Here is a 21,666-nt window from a genome sequence, read left to right on the forward strand (position 1 = left end):
ACTGTCCCACCCCTATTAAGCACTGGTACAGTATGTAAAGAATTAGTTAATCATATAAATTGGCTCTTTTTTTTTTTTTTTTTACTTGAGGGCAAATTTTGCTCCCACATCAAACCACTACACTAAAATAACCCTTATATCAGAAAGATACTGTACGTAGTACGATCCAAATGTTCTTGGTCCCATTGTTCCTGCACTGGTACTTAATGATCATTACAGATAGTGGCAAATGAAACAGTAAATTAGAAGCCCAATTAACATTTTGGTGGCCCCGGGGGTTCCTAGAGGTCCAGAGGGTAGGGAAGGGGGTGTGTGTGGGCGAGTTGGGAGGAGGAGGGAGGTTGGGGAAACGCCCCGCTGGCTTACTAATATGAGGACGAGGAATTGAATGTGGGGGCCTCAGACAGCCGCGAGGGGCCCTCGCCTCCGCGCTGCTTTTACACTCTGAATACATGTTTAAAACCCGGACGTCTCTGGTGGCCTGACCACGATAAGGAGCTACCAGATGAGTTAGCACGTTTGACCTTTCAATGTAAGCCGTGCTCATGAAATATATATGATGCAGTTGTAAAGACATATTTAGGTCTGAGGCAAATGGAGCACTTGTGTGATTGACAGCTCTTGCTCATAAAAAATATTTATGTCTGTTTCACAGGTATACATCTGATTATCACTATTAACATATCCATATTAAATGTTATGGATGACATCTATGGTTTAATCTTGATACGATGAGATCTCCATCAAGGCTGCTCCTCAAATGCATGTAAATGAGCTGGGAGTGAATGATCTATCAAATGCCACTCATCTCCTATTCAGACAGAGATAGATAATAGAGGGGGATAATTATAGTTAGGGAATAGTGGTAAAAATATTCTAATGATATTGCACTGGGAGTCCTTGGCTGTCAATTAATGATGTCTACTTGACTATTCTGCAGCTATTTATGCAGGCCGCAAAACTTCTTTACTTCAGTGTTTAAGGAATCATTTCTATTGTTCACAATGAGGAGTTTTTTCTCTCTCTTTTCTCATTAAAGTCACAGTGGCATCTTAAATGGTCTAATTGATACGTAGCCTCTGACTCCTGCCACGTTACCATCCTTCCGGGGCTATTATTGTTTATTGAATGCTGCGGCATTCATGTTTCAATCTACCTGTTAGAATACCGTCTCAGTTCGAGGCGACGGCGTCTTTGAGGATGACACGCTTACTGTCAGTGCCAGGGAGGTTTGCGACCTTGTAAAGTGAAGGGAGAGATGAGGGAGGAGGGGGGAGACATTAATGATGATACCCGGGCCTCCTTGGCAGAATAAGATCCAAATAGCACCAATGATCCAAATACACCCCCCCCTCCCAACTCTTAACACACACAAAGAAACACATTTAAATCTCCTCTAACGAAGCGCCTCTCAATTACACCTCTCCCATTACCATACACTCGTTTGGGAAGAGGAATATGGAAATGGCTAAAATAAAGGGGAGAGGGAGAGAGAGACGGAAAGAGGAAGAGTAGGGGTGATGCAGCCGTTGAGCATCAGTATGGCTGATTCCCATGGTGAGTGCACGGATGGGGGAGGAAGTTGAAACAGTGTTGGACTAATTAATACAGTGTATAGTAGGAGGGCTGGTGTGGGCTTTCACTAACTGTGACACCTGCTGACTCCTAAACGCACGTTGTGTTGTTTTAATATGACAATTACGCCATTACCATATCTGAGAGATAGCATGGCCCCCCTAGGAATCCACCCGCGCTCTCTTTAGAACCTTTTAGCTCAGCTTCAAATTTTATATATTTATGCTCCCGCTTTCGAATAAGAAATCAGTTCAATTTTAGCATTAAATGCATTTTTTAACAGCCTGACTTACGGTAATTCACGAGCATGTGACAGTTTAAATTCTTAGGCATGTCTTTTTTTCATTATGCAAAAGAGCAGTCAACAGATGTGACCGTGATTTCTCTGTGAACCTGCTGTATTTTTGCTTGTGATGGCTGATAAACTAATCACAACAATGTGTTTGCCAATTTGCTGGATAAATGATTGAGGATATGCATAAATGTCAAGGGTTGTGTACGTATCTGTGGGCCGTCAGTCAATGTAAATCTGACTCATGTGATATATTACAAGCTGGTTATAAGTCACTGTACGTGGTCATTGTTTGCTGTAAGTAAAGTGGGGAAAAGTCAATGCAAACATAAAATGCTGAAATGTATTTTTTTAACAGGCACCAACAAACATTATTTTAATGTTCATTTTGCTTGATCGACATTGGTGTGATAATGAGTTATGACTATTGTTATAAAGAATTCTAAATATTCAGTTCAGCTTATACCTATGATAATACGGCATTAAAGGTGCATTATAATACATTATAGGGATGTTCATAATGCATTATAATGCATTACAGACATGGGCTTCGTGGGGAGTATTACTGATACGGTAAATTCTTGACACATTCTGAACACTTGACAATGATATAAACCTACAAGACTTTCATATCAGGCCTTTGATAAAGGTCCTATTTGTAAGATAACCCAAATTGGTGGCCGACCCAACCAACCAACCTGGGAAACCCAAAGCATCAGTATTTGACATGTTGGGAATGAGACTCAAAATTCACAATCTTAGTAAAAAGACCTTTAAGGTTCATCAGCAGCAGCACCTTTGAAAAATGTTGGTTTTTTTGTATTGCTTGCCAGTTGTGAATCAAAGTAAATAGTAAATGGACTGCATTCATATAGCGCAGAGGCTATCATGCAAGATGCCATATTATCAGGAGTAATGACCATTCATACACAGGCCGGGGATCAAACCAAAGGCCCTCCGATTAGTGATCGATTGCTCCACCCCCTGAGCCACAGGAGTGGTATTGTGGCATCTTCCTCCTTATTTTTGTGGAGGTTTAAAGCTGGCCCTCTTTTATTTGTCTTTTCATCACCTCTGGCAATCAGTGCTCACACCAACTACCTGGTTCTTCTCCTGCTCAACTTCAAACAAACCAAAAAGCACAGACAAAGACACACATGTAAAGCTTTCATGAAGTGATCTGGTGAAACAGACATTTGTTCATTGCTGTGGTTTACTGCATTCAAAAAGCGCTTTGTTGAGTGTGGCATCCCAACCTACTGTAGTGTTCGGTCTTGTGAAGAGCCCTCATTGCTCACCAGAGGCTGGTGCTTATGTATTTCATACAGCATGAACAGAACCCAGAGAGGGCCCGCTCTTTTTTTTTTTTTTTAGGCCCCAGTGGAGCCGGGCTGGACTGTGGCCCCATGATGGAGAGAGGTGTCTCTGCAAAAGTGAAAACAAATTCTCTCCTTGGCTGGCGTGAGCTATGGCACTGTGAGGCTTTATTGTCCCGGCCAAGGTGATAAGGGAGAGTAATTGCGTATTATACTGTCCGAGAATGTCAGGTCCAAACTGAGCACGAGTGCCCCATCCATCAACACATGATGGTGTGTGTTTATGTGTGTGTATGAGCTGTGTTCTACACTGCACATGCTTGCTTGCATGATGCATTACGCGTGTGCTCTCTTGTGCACATGTGTGCGTACACGGGGGATGTTTAAGGATTCAGGCCTGTATATTTTCACCTGTGTCGTCAGATCAGAGATTAAAATTTGTATTTCGGTGCAAACCAAGGTTTGTTCACGTCTATATATGTATGTACAATATGTATGTATGTGCATGTTTGTCTTGCCCATTGTGTTTGTGTGTGTCCGTGGGCAGGTTTAGATAGAGCCTGGGAGCAGGTCAGGCAGCATCATTAATCAGCAGAGGGTTGTGTGTGACTCTCTGAGCTGACATCATTACATCCTACACCCTGCAGTAGCTCACTGCTCGGCCTGCCCTATCTGACCAGCCTTAAGACCCACAAACTCTCACACGCACATACATGCACACACGACATGCACCTCTATTCCTATACATTTCATCCAATTGCAAAAGATACATAATGCATAACAGGTGTCTTCAGACATATCTCTTATGCACTCTGTAGGCCTCCACCTGCAGTCCCACAGCAAGCGTCACCCACTGCTCCCAGCACCATTACACACTAGTCCTGAGCAGCTATAGGGATAGAAAATATGTGAGAGATATGTAAGAGCATGACAGAATATCAAAGAATTTGCAGGATGTAAATAATGTTTGTGTAACAAGTTGTGTTTCGCTGTTTGTGAAAGTGGTCTTTAGTCGACGCCGGTTGTGGGCCTGTTTCACTGAGGCGTATTTAAGCAATGAATGCTTTGAGAGTCTGTCCAAACACGGCTGCTCCCTCAGCTCCAAAGCCCAGCATGACTTTTTTGAAGTGTGTATGTGCGTGTCTGTGTTAGTGTGTGAGTGCGTGTCAGCATTGCAACAAAATAAAATGTTAGTACAGCAAACCTTTCTTGGGAATGTTGCCAAGCGTTTATCTTGTGTTTTCTCCCTCATGACTCCCATCTTTTGATCTTTTTTTTTACATTTTTTTTTTTATTTATTCCAAAAAGGAATCAGGCCTTTTTATCTCTGTTTGTCCCCCTCAGATCCAACTGTGCTGAGAACATCCGGAAGCACATACTCCATACGGGCAAACATGAGGGCGTGAAGATGTACAACTGTCCCAAATGTAGCTACGCCACCAACTCTCCCATGGAGTTCCGCAACCACCTGAAGGAACATCACCCTGATATTGAGAACCCAGACCTTGCCTACCTACACGCAGGTAAACCATTCTTCAATTTGTGCCTGAGGAGGATCTGTTTTTTTTCTGATAGACCAATATCAGAGACAATTTATGGCATTTTTCCAGTTATCGCAATCTGTGTTTTTGTGTCCAGAATCGGATAAAATAGAATAATTTAACCATGGCTCTGATACAGCATCCTCTCTCTGTCTGTACTCACCATCGATAGTCTCACTCAGTATTCTCTCCCATAACAATGTCATTGGTTACATGCCGTAAGTAATAGCCGATCAACACTGAATAATCTGAATCTGCAATAAATGTAGTGTAAACAAAAAAAAAGTACAATATTTGCCTCCTAAATGTAGCAGAGTGGAGGTATAAAGTACCATATTTGAGTAAATTGTGCTTAGTTACTTTCCATCCTTGGTTATTCTATATTTTGACACAATTTACAGTTTTAACTGCAAATTTGCATCACTTCCATGGTTGGTTATCTGTCTTCTTGATTAATACTAATTGACACCAGTATCGTCCTAAAAAAAAGGAAGAAAACAAAATTAATCATGAGCCCTGCCACCAGATTCTTAAGGATCTGGTTGAGTTGTGAAAGGATTACAACTGGATGTCATGTGACCATACTGTACCGTACTGTATTCTCAACATCCATAAAATTCCTGTCTCGGATGAAAAAATGGCTGTCGGGGGTAAGACTTAAATGTGTATTATTGTTTCAATTCAGAAATAACAGCGTCTTGAAGACAGTCCTGAGCACTTCTATGTTTAAAGAGTGTTGGCTACCATGTTTTATCTTTTTTTCTGTTGGCTGCTGAGAATCGGCTAAAAGTTAAAGGGCTCCAAACTTAACTCACGAAGATGAGTTTACTAGTCATGGTATTAGTCAGGTTGTAAAAACAGCTGTGTAATGTCCTCTTACCGGTACTAGGTACTATCTCTCGCTCAACCATTCTGACCATTGTTTTTAAATGTTTCTTTGAGTCCCCCCAACTTTATGGAGGTGCCATCGTAAATCTCTGGGCGGCCCCTTTAAAGTGTTTTTAATGGTACCTGGAAACATTTTATGTCCACTATTTTTCTTCTATTCCGAGTATTTGAACCCTACCACCTTCAATTTACTAACTCGTCCCTCTAATTTCCTGCATTCTAAGGTGTAATGTGCACACACACATCTACACACATACAGTGTATACCCACAGACAAATCAACATTTGAAATCATTCTGCTGAATTAAATCACCTGGCTGCCCTTACAACCCTGCCCAGGCTCCTTTTATCCCACAGAGGTCAGATTGTCCAGAATCCTTGAGTGTGTTTTTGTCGCAAGATCCAGTCTTGCTTTTCAATGCTGATGGAGGGCACCCAGCCACAAAGAGGCAGCACTCAGATTGCTGCCCTATCCATCCCTGCCAATCACTCAGGCCATAGAGACAGATGAAATCTTGTTCTCCCTCTATTGGTTTCTTTGTATCACGGTGTTCTTCCTTTGTCCTTGAAGGCCACCAAATCCAATCGGCAGAGTGCTTGTCCTTCAGAGGAGCAGAGAGGACAGCCTTTATCCTGTTATGCCTTTGACCTTAAATAAAAGCAGTAGAGTCGGAGGGGAGCTCCATGGGAGAAAGGCCAGGCAGGGACATCATTGGAAAGTGGCGGCATTTTGGTGGCACTGTTGTTTAGTTCCTATTGAAACTGAATGGATCTGAGGTGCGTCTTTGTGCTGACTCTGGAAACTTTATTTCTTTAAATTTCTCAAAGAGGCTTCTTCTTGGTATAATTTCTATTCTTCACATTCAAGGATCAACTTGTGTCTCCGATCTCCTTGACTTCCTTGTTCTAACCTCTTTGCAGAACCTTTTTACCTTCAGCTACTTACACGAACAACTCCCTGCTTCGTATTCTCCGTACCCTCTCACCTCAAGTCAAAACACACCTTTACGCCTCTTCTTACCCTTTCACCCCTGGATTTCCCTCACCTCTGTTTGTCCTTATGCATGGCTGACCTTTGTTGAAGAACACTTTGTGTCCCTCTTACTGTGATCTGTTAAGCCACATGAGAACACAACAGCAACACCAAGTAGAGAAGGAGATTTCTCAGAATGTGTGGCATCAACTTAAAAGTGGTTATGAACCGACCACAAGTCCAACCAGCTAGAGCAAGCAACTTGGCGTTGAGGGTTTCAGTTTCCAGTTATATGAGCGGAGGTCAGATCTCATCTGGAACGTGCATCGTCTTTCAGTCATCTGGAGGGGATATTTCCTCCTCTTTCAGTCAACTTAAGCAGCGTGTTTTCAAGATGTCATCTTGACGCTCTAATTCATATTCTACTCACGCAACACCACAGATATGAACCGAAAGAATGACAGCAAAAGAAATGATCCAAAAATGCAGCTGATGGTCTTTCTTCCCCTTGAAGAAAATTCCTTAAAGCACCAATTTCCAGAGAGAAATAGTCTGATCCCACTTAGCTTTCATTGATGCCTTACAATGTGCTCAAAATTTTGCTCCGTGGTAGCAACACATAAATAAACCACTACAGGAATGCAGAAAATCAACAACCCTCTTTACTTGATTAAGACCAAAGCAATCAAACTATAGGTGGGTTGAAAAGGCATTGAAAGTGCACTTGTGATCTTTCCGTCTTTCAAAAGAGGGGAAAGGGAGGTGGGGGTGGCAGCGGAAAGAGCAGTGTTTCATCTAAGTAGACAGAACGAGACCAAAAGAAAGAGACAGGGGAAAAAAAGATTAAGAAGGTAGATGTTGAATTAACCTGCTTGTGATTGCTCTCTGTCAGAGTGGCACCAGGGCCAGCAGCGAGAGGCAAATCGTCTGTGATGGCCCTTCCCGCTGTTCCCCCTTTGAAAGACACAGATCAAACGCACCCTAGTCACGGGCCCTTGCAGCCCCTCGCGCCGGATTGATTGACACCCGAACGTCTCCACCGCTGCTCCGTCTTTCCATATCACTTTCCCTGTCTTTCCCCTCTCTCTCTCTCTCTCTCTCTCTCTCTGTCTTCCCTTCTTTATTCAGCGTCGCACTTCGAATTAAAGCCCTTCTCAAGGATGAAAGCAGAGGTCCTTTGCAAACGAAGGAAGAGAGGGAATTAGACCCAGCAAGTGATGGAGGGGAATGATGATTAGAATTAGAGGGGGGAAAAGAAGGAAAAAAAAGGGAGGTTAGATATGTGAGGGGAAAATGTTGCTGATAGGACACATTTTAATAAAATGGTAATGACAATTGTCTTCCTTGTGCGATCTGCTGAGAGATATGCCAGAAAGAAGTGGCGGTGCCCGTGTGATCCCAGCATAGATAGCACTGCAGCAGAACCAGAGCTACAGGTACCTCGGCGTACCACGACTTTGCTAAATTACCCCTCAACTAGAACTTTTCTTTCTAGTTAAAATGCTGCAAGTACGCTATGAGTGGAGAAGCTTTGGGAAATGTTGAATTTCCTTCTTTCTTTGCTATCTCCCTCCAGCGAGGTCATCCTTGGTTGCAGGGCAATGGCTTTGTTAAATCAGCTTCCTGTCCTGTTCAGTACCGAACACCGTGTTACACTCACACACGCACACAGGTGAGGTGTCGCCATTAGCTTTGTCAGAGCGTCTTCATCCCACTATTTTTAATTGTGAAATATTTCCCTAATTTTCAAGCAAGGTTATAACTGCATATCTTGGGGGCATAGAGATCAAATGCTTTGTAATTAGCTAACAGCGACGGAGTACTTGGATGTGCTGCTTAGTGCCTAAAAAGATAAAACAAATAAATAAATAAACTTCTTCAAGGCATTGTTGCTGCTTTATGCAGATTCTATTTTCCTTAATAATGCATGATGGATGGCTACTGGAGAGGGCTCGAGGAGACCTGGCCTTGTAAGTGATGATCTTAATACACAGTTACAACCACAGGCAAATTCATTTGTTTGCATATATTTTTCCTTATTAAACAAATCTGTAAACAAATATGGGTTTGGATGGCTTTTACTTAAGTTATGCATCTGCGCACCTCGCCGACTCCCCCTCCCTCGCCTTCACCTTCTGTTCATCATGTAATGAAACATTACTCTCCTGAGTTTTACTTGGGTATTGTGTTACACCGGCGTGTTGGATTGTGGAGGACAGGTGTGTATGTCGTCCTGGTATCCCGGTGCATATGACACTGTGTCGACGTTGTGAGAGAAGCCACAGACACCGGCGATAAAATCAACATCTGTTTCTAATAACAATGTGTTATATGTGACACGTTTCTATGTGGGGAAAATATGTGAAAAAAAACAATGCTTCACAGTTTCTTTGAAAAAACACCTATAGGACATCAAGTCGTCAGCGCTAGTGATGAACCTGCGTCTTTGTGTCACCTTCCTTATGTTGCATTCACATGATGGGCATTAATGAAAAAAGTCATTCTGTTCAGTACGATGTAAAATCTGATTAACACAGCCTCATTGTGCTGATGCTGTCACAGCGTGGATTTAGTTATTCAGAGTTGTATGCTACAAAGTCAAAACTGAGAGATTTGCTGGCTTCATGGGAGCCAACAAATGTTAAATGCTTTAACCAGTGAAGGAAAGAACAAACTTGCTCAGCTGTTGTAGTTTAATTTCAAATTATAAAAGTAATCCCACATAGAAAACAATGAATATGGCCTAAAACGTGAGTAAATTTGGCCCTTTGTATTCACAGTATGTCTTACAACACTTGCTGTTTTTGTGCTCCAGTGTTTGTTATTCTGTCATCATATCTAATTTTCCCAACCACACAAAGCAACCTCAACAAGCCTGCATGTATGAACTTGAAGATTAGCTCAAGCCAGTGTTGGGTGTTAATTGGTGAATTCCCTAATGGAGGAACGCCTTTCAGCTTCATCAGGTCCTGAACTTGAGGACTACTGTCAACTGTTTTGAACTCCGTATTCCTTTTCCACCCTTTCACTCCGCCCTTAAATGTCCCTTTTTGGACCCACTCTGAGTTTAATGTCTACCTCTCTCCATCTGCGCACTCCCTGTGCAGTCTTCGTCGAGGTATTACGGTTGAGAAGCAGCTGTTCAATGCCAGTGTGTCAATGCCAGGAGACATGCAACAAGGGGGGGTGTGTGAATGTGTTTCGGGGGGGTTGGCTGAGCGGTTTAGGGGAAAACGCACACCGTCGCTTGCATGCGTCTCAGTAAACCAATACAGGGCCGGTCTGGGCCGAGCAAGCAGCAATTCCTGAATAATGACCTGCTCCAATGAGCGTGAAAACTCCCCCAACTGGCTGCATTTATCACACATCAGCCACAACAAACGGCCTTTTGTTTCATCCTCCTCCTCATCCGCTTCCCTTCCTCCTGGCGCCAATCCGAGCGCCTCCTCTCAGCCGTTTAGTGGCTGTCCAGAGGCTTGATTGACAAGTCCGATATAATCAGGGTAAGATGTAGGAGCGGTAGGTTTCTGGCTGCTCTGAATGTGAAGTAATGGCTACATTGTGTTTTTGCCACCTTTAGGCCATCACAGACAGATGTTTTTTCACACAATAAATGATGACAGGAAGTGTAGTGTCATTGACAGACTGGGTCAACCTCTGCCTCCGTCTGAGCCTCTGGACAAGTTGTGTCGCTGTCAGAAAATGTGAGGCAGATTGATGACACTTGATATAGGCTCCCTGGTGTTGCAATGGCACAGTTCTGTTAGGTGCCTGCTTATGTTGCACTATTCTAAAAAGTTGCAGATGGCTTATGTAGGGCACAGCCTGTAACAGTTGCACAGAGCGATGGCGGGACAAAAGGATAAAATTGTTCAGACAGCAAAGGTTTTTAATCTAATGCCTCAATCAGTAACGCTTTATATTACAGCAACATTATGTAACTTTTGAATCTTAAAATAACAGCTTCATCATCAATTGAAGGTACAGTGTCTTGTAATAGTCTGAATGGTGTCTCTGTATCAGCCACTCCAGCTCCCTTTAACTTGTTTCTGCAATATGTAACTTCAGTGAGAGGGTAGGATCACAGAGTTACATACATGTTTACTTCAACATACAAGTTTTCAACTCATAACATTGTTATGACGTAATGAGATTTGTTTGTAGTTAGCACCTACAGTACGTCTGGCTAATTGTTACAGACCAGGGATTTGTATTAAAACAGTGGTGATGCACTAATAAAGCCCTCATAAGTCCTTAAAAAATCCTAACATTAAGAAGACTATATCAGAGTTAATAATGTCATCATAAACATGTTTATTGTTAGATTATAGGACATTTATAAGCACTTAAGACATTTGTTAACAGTTTAAGAACACTTAAGAGCCTTAGTAAATCCTTATGAGTGTCTCATGATTGTTTATAATAGCATTTACTCATCTTTTTGTTGTTTTATTAAAATGAATACCTACTGTACTTAGTTATGCATTTATTAGCAATTAACTGTGCACTTAAACAATGCCTTGTTAAGGTTATTTAAATCCTTTATTGTGGATAACTGATTGCCAGCTGAGGCTGTCTGTGTGGAGTTTGTATTAGAGCCCGACCGATGCTAGATTTTTGGGGCCAATGCCGAAAATGCTATTAGGAAGTAAAACTTCTGATATCGATAGATGGGCCGATATACACAGATACTGATTTTCATACAAGCACATGTATAATGTATCTGTGAGAGGCCAATATGAGCCTATAAAAGCAGCCAGCCAATATATCGGTCGAGCTCTAGGTTGTATGTTCACCCTGTGTTTGCGTGGGCTTTCCCCGGGAGCTCCTGTTTCACCCACCTTAAAAAAAGAACATGTATGTGAGGCCAGTTCTCCTGTCAGTGCCCTTGACCAAGGCACTGGCTTCGATTGTTAGTATGTTAGCGCACATAAAATGCTAAATTCTTTCTTTTCACCCAAAAAGATAAAACTATGTGCTGTATGTTTGCAATAACATTTGTGTGTTTTTTCATATGAACGTAGAGTGCTTAGACAGAGGTGCACACATAGACACACACAAACACCTCCTGTGAGTGACGTGGTGGGGATGCTCGCGGGCAGGGCTGCTCCTCCTGTATGGGACAGTGAATATGGGACCAGACAGGCCGCCGGCTCCTATAAAGCCTCATCCATAATTCAATCCTCTCTCTCCTCTCAGTTCAGACACACTGTATGTATCCAGCTAAAGCTAACAGCTAAGCTGTCTCAGACGAGGAAGAAAGACAGAAAGAAAAAAAGTAGTTATTGATGATAAAGTTGACTCAAAAAGAAAAGTGAAAAGATAAGACAGAAAGGCAGCAGTTGTTAAGGAGAGCAGGTTGTGAGACGAGGCCAGACTGCTGATCACTTTCATCCAGGTTTGCTCCGTCTTGACCTTTACTGAGTCTACACAGCTCCTATAGTACCAACACGTTCCCCCTGATCTACACCCTCATTGGCTGAAGTGCTCTTCTGAGATCTCCACCACGACCTTTGCCCCTTTTACTGTGCCAAGGACCCTTGTCTTCCTCCTTCGCCTCTCCAGCCTCCGTGTGTCGTCCGTTTGGTGGCTCTGCAAACGTCTCAGCATCTCTAATTACCATCAGGCTCAACTTTCCCAACTAAACAACCAATTACCAGCGCTTTAGCCCAGCCCAGTCCCATGTTTCCTGATACAGTGGCCTATTAGGGCCCCTTATTTCTCCCCCAGCATAATTGAATCCCCTGGCTGCTCATCAGTGGGCTAATTTAAGCCAATGTGCAGAGTTGGTAATCAGAGGGGCTGCCTATTAGACTATCAGACCCCAATTAAGTGCCCTCTTATTTCCAACATAACAAGCCACTATCACTACGGCTGTTATTGTATTTCCCTCTTTAGTGCCCAGTTTTGTTTGGGTAAATCTGCGGTCTGTTTGGAGAACAAGAAGAGGAAGAGGCACAAAGTGCAAGAGAGGAGTTCAGTGTTTAGTTAGCACTTGGTGGCGTTTTGAGAAATACACTTGTAGATGGAGAAGACCAACAGAGCTGCAATGATTAACCGATTAGTTGTCAAAATTCTCTGATTCCAGCCTCTTAGATGTGGATATTTTTTTATTTCTTGACTCCTCTATGACAGTAAATTGAATATCTTTAGATTGCGGACAAAATAATACAATTGGCGGATGTCATCGCAGGCTTTGATGACACTGATGGACCATTTTCTGACAATTTATAGACCATAAAACTAATAGATTAATCAACAGGAGAACATAACAGCCGTAAGACGAACACTAATTAGGGTGACAATCCAGAGAGTGACAACGGACAGGCTGATTGATATATCTCAGTGATTACGATGTTTCTGTCTAAAACACCCAACAGTCCTTCACTGTATAAACTCTTCTGACATAATTTTAAAAAAAGGACTTTATGGAACACTTTGGGACTGAGGAGCAAGAGTTTTATGTAAAAATATCCTTGCCTTCTGCTTAAATCACAAACGTAGTGATGAAACTAACGAGTGAGAGTTGAGCGTCTCATTAACATAAGAGAATTCCTGGCCTGAGACTTTTCTTTGCCACCTTATTCGGGTTCAATGAGTGCACATATCACCAAAATCTTGTTCCTGAAAAATTATGGGCAGTGAAGTTTTTAAACTTGAAAAAAAATTCAAACATCTATCTCCCGCTGCCACTTGGGTCTGCCAGAATCTGATGTGGCTTAATGCAGCTTTAACTTGATAAATAGATTTGAAACGGGGAAAAAAGTTCAGAGATGAATGCCTTCACCACCGGCACCTCTCTCTGTCCTCTCACAACTACAGAATATCTCACTTTTTTTTTTTCCTCTTTTCTTATTCCCCTTCCCTTTTCTCTCTGTCCTGTCTTGGTGACTGGTGCAGCTGAGGGGAGCCAGAGTGTGAAAGAGGCCCACCGAGGGCTGATGAGGACTGTCTTAGCAAAGCGTGTCTCCAGTCTGGGACTGTGATTCTGCAGCACTTTAGTTGGCTGCGTGTACATATGTACTGTATGTGTGTGCGTGTATGCAGCGGGAAAAAGCCTTGTGTGCGTGTCTGGAAGTCTGTGTGTGTTTAGTGTTGGTGTCAACTCCCCATAGCCTAATTAAAGGGTGAGGAAAGCCACTCACGGGGAGATTAAACCTAAAAGGGTAAATTAGCACTCAAAAGGGGTGTGGCAAATTCACACATACGCACAGGCCATGAAATCTCTTCTGACACCTGTGAAAAAATGGGAAAAAGAGAATAAGGAGGATGGAGAGAGGGGGAAACTTTTTGTATTTCTGCAGCAGAGCTCTGTGCTGTGTATTTGTTGAGATGGGGATCTGGACGGGGCACTTTATTTGAAATCAGAGATCAGAGTTGGAAGCTGCTGGGGCTGATTATCTGGAGGACCTGTCAGTTTTACTTGAGTAATTTACTGACTTGGTTGTTGTATGTGTCTGCCAGACAAATGTAAACAAGTGTCTTAAAATATCAAATTGATTTTCTATTATCTAAATATGAAACTTAGGATTACCAAAAAAGACTTCAACTTTGTTAAATGTTCGACAAAAAAAATGTGTTTTCCAGTTAAATTGGTCAAGTCAAGGAGTCGTAAACTTTTACTAAAATTAATTTTAGTGGTCAAATGCATCCTAAATGTTATATTAATTTAGATTTAACACTAACAGTGTTCAGTTTATCTTGTTATCTTGTATACTTTCTAAGGGTCACTTAAAGGGTCAATATTTCCCTACTTACCCCGAGTGAAATCTCATCATGTTGTTAGTTTTGGCTTTATTAGCTGTGATTTTCAAGGGGTATTCAAGTAATTCAATATTGCACTCCCACAACACTCGGGGACCTGGGAATAGAGCTACAATGATTAATAAATTTAGGGATTAATCCATCAAAAGAAAATGAATTGCCAACTGTTTTGATCATCAATAAATCTTTTTAGTCACTTTTCAAGCAAAAATATTAAACATTTGCTTGTTCCAGCTTCTGAAATGTGAGGATTTGCTGCTCATCTCATCTCTCATCTCATTTTCTTTCCGCTTTTTCCCTATTGGGGTCGCGGGGTGTTGCCGCTTTTATCCCCCCTTTCAGCAGGATTTGCTGCCTTCATTTGTAATTAATGATAGTAAATGAAGAGCTTTTGGATTTTGGAGTGTTGGTTGGACAGAAGAAGCAATGTGAACACGTCAATTTGGGCTCTTTGAAATTGTGATGAGCATTTTTCACAATTTTTGTCACATTTTTATCATGATTATTATCATATCAGATGAATCGATAATTAAATAGTGTTGTTACAATACTGGAATTTCAATTCAATACCTTAAAACATTTTGATAAACAATGCCATGTTCAATACCACAGGGAGAAATGTACACAACATTGAGGGCAAAGAATTTTAGATTTTTATTTAAAGATAAATATGTCAAGGCCTGTATACTGTATGTCTGAACAACAGCAATTAAAGTAATTTACTTCTGACCATAGTCAGTAAGGTGGGAGGAGGCGAGAATATGTAGACACTGCAGCGACTTGTGTTTGTGTGTGTGTGTGTGTGTGTGTGTGTGTGTGTGTGTGTGTGTGACGACGTGCTGTCAAAGAGAAGAGAGAAAAAGAAAGCATCGCTTTTATGAGTAATGATAATGTGAAAATGAGTAGTGAAACAGTTTCATATAATCAGTGTCGATATTTATCGATATTTCAGTATTTTCTACAACACTGTGGCGACTATAAGCACCAGTTGCAGCCTCACCTGGGAGAGACAAATTATTAAAGTATGGTCAAAATTAAAACAGCAGGCAAATATCTACCAACCTTAAGTTTAGCCCTGGCTGAGATAACCCTGATGATGTCATCAGAGTGTCATCCGGGTTATGTCACAACTTCAATTAATAATTATTCCTATCTAATATTAAAACTTTAAAATCGCACACTATCGTTCATTAATTCATTCATTAAGCATGGAGCCGACTGATTTCCATTTTCTACATTCAGTGACCTCTGATACCAAAGAGTGTGTGTGAAACAGACATGCACACACATGTGGAGGACAGATGTCGTCTGCCACATCATCGGCCTCCCCGCCTCGTATAAATATCCCACAATTCAACGCTCTTGGCCACACTGATATCTTTCTCTGACTGTCGGCCCCACACTTCTCCCAGTACATCAGGGTGCTTTCTGCCTCTTTCTTCTGGTGTGTTTGTGTGTGTGACGATGTCGTACCATTTGGCTGCGTGTGTTTGTTTGTCTGTGCGTGTTGAGAGTGAGTGATGTGACTCTGGGCCAGCAGCTGAATCTGCCACGCTATCTGTCTCTCTATCTGTTTGCCGGTCTGTCTGTTGTCTCTCTCTGCGTTGTCTTCTACTCCTATTTGACTGCTATCAGACAAGTGTGTTGTTTGAGAGGGGGTGTGTGTGTACATGTCATCTGTCAGTGTCTTTCCCCAGAATCAGACATCTAACGGAGAATCTCTGCTCGGCACACACACGCACACACGCACACATACTGTATAAAGATGCACACACACACGCAGTTTCACACAGAACTTCATCTCCAATCTTATAGTTTTTGCCCCAAGGACTAAGTGTGTATGTTTGCACGTATAAAAGATTTCATGTGTATTGATGTGTTTCTGCGAATGCACACACACACACACACACACACACACACACACACTCTTGCATGTCTTTCTGTTTGTGAGTGTAAGAAAATAGATCTCGGTTCTGTCACGGCTGGGCCTGCAGGCGTAAGAGGCCTTAACGGATGTCTCTCTCAGTGCAACACACACACACACACACTTACACACACTTCCTCTCACATGTACAAAAACACACACACACACACACACACACACACACACACACAAACAGGTCTCAGACCCCTCTCCCTCCTGGACTCGCGGTGAGGAATACAGATTCAGGCTCCTCTCTAGATAGTGATCAGCCTCGCCGTGGCTTCAGAAATGCTATCTTCACCGGGCGGCTGAATTGATAATACTCCCCCCTACGCATTTTATTACAAAGGCCCAGTTTGTAAAAAGGTAATCATTTACTGTTGCTACTATCTCCCCTGAGCCATACATCTTCTGTCTTCACAGGACAAAGTTCTCCCGCTGTTACCGAAGCTGTTTTTTCGTTTCTTTTTTTTTTTTTTTCTGTCTTTTTGTTTTTTTTTACTTTGGTGGGTATGTAGACGAATACTTTAAGGTTTATCACCTCCTGCTGCCTCAGAGTTTTACACATACAACAACCCGCCTCGTAGAATTAGATATTTTTTGTTAATTGTGTGCATGTTGTGGTAGTTTTTTAATGCATGCATGGATGCTCAGTGTTTATATATATGTGTGTGACTGTGTGTGGAGGGGACAGAAAGGCGGAAAATGACAGTGAATGAAGGACTAATCCCTTTGGGCACATAGCGGAATCCAATACCAAGCACCAAAATCTCATCATTTCAATTATCATATTTATCATATTTATTCATTTTCTCCCAGTTGGGCTTAATGCTGTCTCTCTCTCTCTCTCTTCTCCTCCCTCTCCCGCTCCCTCTTCTGTACATTAATCTATTTTTTCCCTCCATTGCTCTCTCCACTGGCGACATGTGAGCCTGCCAGTCACGTTGATTGACAGCACTCAAGTGGCCTACGGAAAAGCAGCTCATTTTTTTTCCCTTTTTTTTTTTTTTTTTGGTCAGACGTTGTGGGCCTTATCAGGAAACCCAATTTATTGCCGTTTCTCTGGGCGAAAGGGGTTGCCACTCACGTTGACTGACAGCTCTCAGATTTGCCAGCTGCAGTGTAGGGATTTCCTTTAAGTTGTTATGTTTTTCATACTGTCGGAGATTATTCTACAGCGCGTCGACGTACGTACACACTTTACACACATACACAAAGACGTGGCGCTCCCTCGTCTCCAAACCATTTTGTTTTCATCCGACCTTGGCGGTCATTTTGAGTGACGGACGGCAATCCGCGGTCCTGCTCTCCACGCAGCGGGTCAAGTTCAGCTTTGTGAACATCTTTGTTTGGGTAATTGTTTTATTCTTCGGGGAGGAAGTGAGGGTAAAGAAAATAAAATGTTAGAGGAAAAACTCACTTGATTCATGCATAGATTGGTATGTTTTTATGTGCGTGCAACAACAACACGTTTGTTTTCATTGCCACAATAAGAACATTACATGTGGGAATGTGCGCTCAGCTATTAATTTATGTTCTCAACTGTGCGTTTATGTGAGCACACAAAAATGTTTGCCTCAGTTTGAAAGCACATCTATGTATGTCATCATGTGTGACTCCCTGTCTATGTATGCAGTAATGCCTGTTTGTGTGTGTGTGTCAGCTCCCAGGCGTGTGCGTTTGTGTGTCGAGTATGACCTCCGAATCCTGAGGCTTATCGTGGCGGTGTTCCACATTATTGATAGCGAGCGGAGATATCGACAGGCCAAGCGCCGGCAGCTTGCAGCAGCACCGGCAAGCGGGATGGGACTTTGATATGACATATTGTGCGTCTCAGCACAAGCCATAAATAATTCTGACACGTTTTTGTATGCATGGGAAAGTCCTTGATTCAGCCTCCCATAAAAATAAACTTCTATTATGGAAGGTATTTGTCAAGTGGGTGCGTGATGGATGGCCCGGCGTTTACCCCGTGGCAGGACGATGGGTTATGGATGCCCGCCGCCCCTTGCCGGGGGAGGAGTCGCACCCAGCAACGCTGACACCAGAGTAATTACTGCCCTCCTCACCACGGCAACGGAGGGAGGGAAGTGGAGGAGAGATGAGGCCAGAGAGGTGGGGGTGTTGGGGGGTGCCTCATACACACACCTGCACCTCCTTCCATCCCTCCCTCCTCACTGTCCTGTTACGCCACCGGCATAAAGTGACGAGGGTGTTGAAGGCTGTAAGGGCATTGATGATTGGACACTGATGGATGAATGGACACATGTATGGGTGGCAAATGGATACATACATTTGTATATTGACTGAGAAACAGCAGATGTCATTCCTTACGAAAATGTTTAATGACATTTTTAAAAACCAAAACGTTTCAGCATACTCAAAAAAAAGTATTGTGTGTTGTTGTTTCTCAACCTAGACAAACCGAAGGGTGGTATAGAAAACACATAGGTCTCTGTTCACCCATTCTTTCGATGCTGGTGTGTGTATGTGCAGTTATGCCAGTTAACTTACACACACAATCTTGTACCAATCATCTCCCTTAACAGGAACCTTGGTGGCACCGAGGCAGTCTGCTGAGAGTGGTTATGATTACTCAACTTTATCTACTTATAAATAAAACCCATTGGTTAGCCAATATTATCAGCAGATGTTGGCCTATCACAGATACATCGGTTGTCAATGTCAGCCGCTGTGAAAACTTTTTGGTTTTAAAGAACCCACTGCAGAAAACAATGCTTGGGTGATTTATACTTAATACTAACATTTCAAGTTAACTGTTTCAGTTTACTGAAGTCATTTTGACAATGAAGTTGCCACATTTGATGGATCACTATAAAAACTATGAATATCTCTGCTGATATATCGATATCTGAATTTTTTACTCCCTAATTTCAATGACAGCATCTGCCCCATAAACTACATATTGGTTTATTATAAAGGCAATGATTGTGTTGGTCTCTCCACGTAGTCAAGCATTTCTTATAACATACATATAACATTTCTTATTTTATTGCTCCAACATTAATTAAAGGTTACTTTAATGCTTCTCTTTGTTTTAGCCCTGACACTATAAGCCGATTAAACAATTCATCAGTTGTCAGAAAACTGATTGACAACAGTTTTTATAAGATAAGATAAACTTTATTGGTCCACAGCAGTAAAAGAAAGCACAAGGATTTGATTAATAATAAATATAATATAAATAACCTCAGAGGAAATTTACTTTTATATACATTATGAGCATGTACTTTGGAATAATTGTATCATTGAACTGTAGTATACTGTATTCAACACACAACATCAATAGCAACGGCAGAGTGATTGAGACAAAATTCGCCACAAACAAAGTTTGCTACTTTTCTCTTACAGTATATTGTTGTAAGTGAGAACTTTTGACTTTTGGACAGTTGCCTGGACAAAACAATCAATTTCAACCAGAAAGGAATAACTACAATGGCACTCAGTAGATGTATACCTCCACCAACGCCCCACAGTCCCTTTAATTCAATTGAGCCTAGTCCAATATCAAATTAAACATATTTTAATCTGCTAGATACATGTTTTTTGGGGGGATATGTATGAAATTGTACTCATTCATAGATACCAGACACCTTAATACCACTTTTTTAATCAGGATTCCTTCATTATTCCCTGAGAAATAAATGAAAATATAAAAAATCTTGCAATGCAAAAGTAAGCGAGAAAAAATTCCTTGATGCATTCCTTTATCAGGATGCGCACTAAAAGTTGATGGGGTCTATTCTGGGCCGAGACCCATCCTCCATCCAGGTTTCATGGAAATCCAAATCCAAACAGACACAGGTGAAAACATAACCTCCTTGGCGGAGGTAAAAATAATCATGATTGCAGCCATTGGTTGTTTACTCAGGATAATATGCAGTATATGTTACAGTAATTGAAAAGGGTTGATTTTCTAAAACCATTTCAGTCCAGAGACGGCTTTTTGTGCTCTAATATAATCCATCTGATTTCCACCGTAATCTGAGTTGCTTATTCACAATGTAAAAATGCAACACTTGCACACAAGAAATTAGAGACTGACATTTAGAGTAGGTACAGTAGTACTAGTATGCCTCACAATGAATGACTGTCACTAAAATAATGAACAATTCTCCAGAGTAGTTGTCTGTCAATTTTGCAAATAAAGGATGCACAGTTTGATCTGACAACAGCTAAGGAAACAGTACATTAGCAAAGGTGTTTGTGTGTTAGCTTGCATACACTCACAAGCTTATCCCAATGCATTCTTATGTTGGCACACTTATGAATATGTACAGGTATCTGTGTGTGCTAATGAGAACATGTGTGCGTGTTTCTGTGTCAATCTGCGGCCCCAGCAGCCAGATTGAGCTGATGCTTGGGTGCCATCTGAGGAAGAGGAGGAAGGTAGGCGTGGGGGCCATGAACAGGTGAGGGACGGGTGCTCTCCTAACCACCACTACCCTCGCTACCCTGCGTAGGTGTGCAGGTGGGGCGGGGGGTCAGGGTGGGGGCCACAGTGGCAGCCTGTCAGTAAGTGAGTGGGAGTGACACCTGTTCACCGCTGCCCACCCCTTTATCCTTACAGCTGCTTTGCTCCCTCTGCCTCAACCTTTCTCTTCCTTCCATTGTCGTCGCCTTCCTCCTCCTCCTCCTCCTTAGCAGGCAGCGTGGAGGAGATGCTCATCACAGCAGGCCGGGGAGCAGTGAGTAGGACCGGTCCAGATGTTCGTACACGCGAGGAAGGAGGAGGGTTTTGTCAGGACACAAACACAAACTCAGACAATTACTGTAACATCAGCAGATTGCCTCGGTGCCACCAAGGCTCCTGTTAAGGGAGATGATTGGTACAAGATGGTGTGTGTAAGTGGACTGCCATAAGCCACGCACATACACACACCAGCTTCAAAAACATGGGTGAACAGAGACCTAGGATGTGTTTTCTATACAACCCTTCAGTTTGTCGAGGTTGAGGAACAACAATACACAGTACTTTTTTTTGAGTATGCTGATAAACTTGATAATTATTCAGAAGTTCAAGAATAACTTTTTTTAATTTCAAGAGCAGATTAAGTTGAGTTATTGTCCTGAACTACACAGCTGCTGAGAATCATTCACAGTGCCGATATTTAGAGTGTAGCTACTCAGTAATTTTCCAAGCCAGTCCAGGGATTCAGACCATCAAAAACACCATCGCAGTCACGCCTTTTATAACCCCAATAATTGCAAGGAAAACATTCACTGATAAACAAAATGTATTTTAAATTTTCCTTTCTCTTAAAAAAAAGCCTTCTATGTATGACTTTGATTAATCGATTCTATTGTATGATGCGCAGAGGTTTGAATTTCTGTGTCAAGCTAAATGGCTGCTAACCTATTACACATGTTAAC

The 21,666-nt window shown here is 42.1% G+C and overlaps 1 protein-coding gene across 3 annotated transcripts in view; it reads left to right on the forward strand.

Moving 5' to 3' along the window:
- Positions 1–21,666, forward strand: part of znf407 (zinc finger protein 407) — a 158,713-nt gene that overhangs the window by 107,653 nt on the left and 29,394 nt on the right. For all 3 annotated transcript variants that reach the window (XM_084356297.1, XM_084356299.1, XM_084356298.1), the window contains exon 9: positions 4,528–4,706. In XM_084356297.1, coding sequence (XP_084212423.1) covers positions 4,528–4,706 — 179 coding nt within the window. The remainder of the gene's footprint in view (positions 1–4,527; positions 4,707–21,666) is intronic.

This window comes from Pagrus pagrus (genome assembly GCF_965226575.1).
Source record: "Pagrus pagrus genome assembly, chromosome: 7".
NCBI classification, from domain to species: Eukaryota; Metazoa; Chordata; class Actinopteri; order Spariformes; family Sparidae; genus Pagrus; species Pagrus pagrus.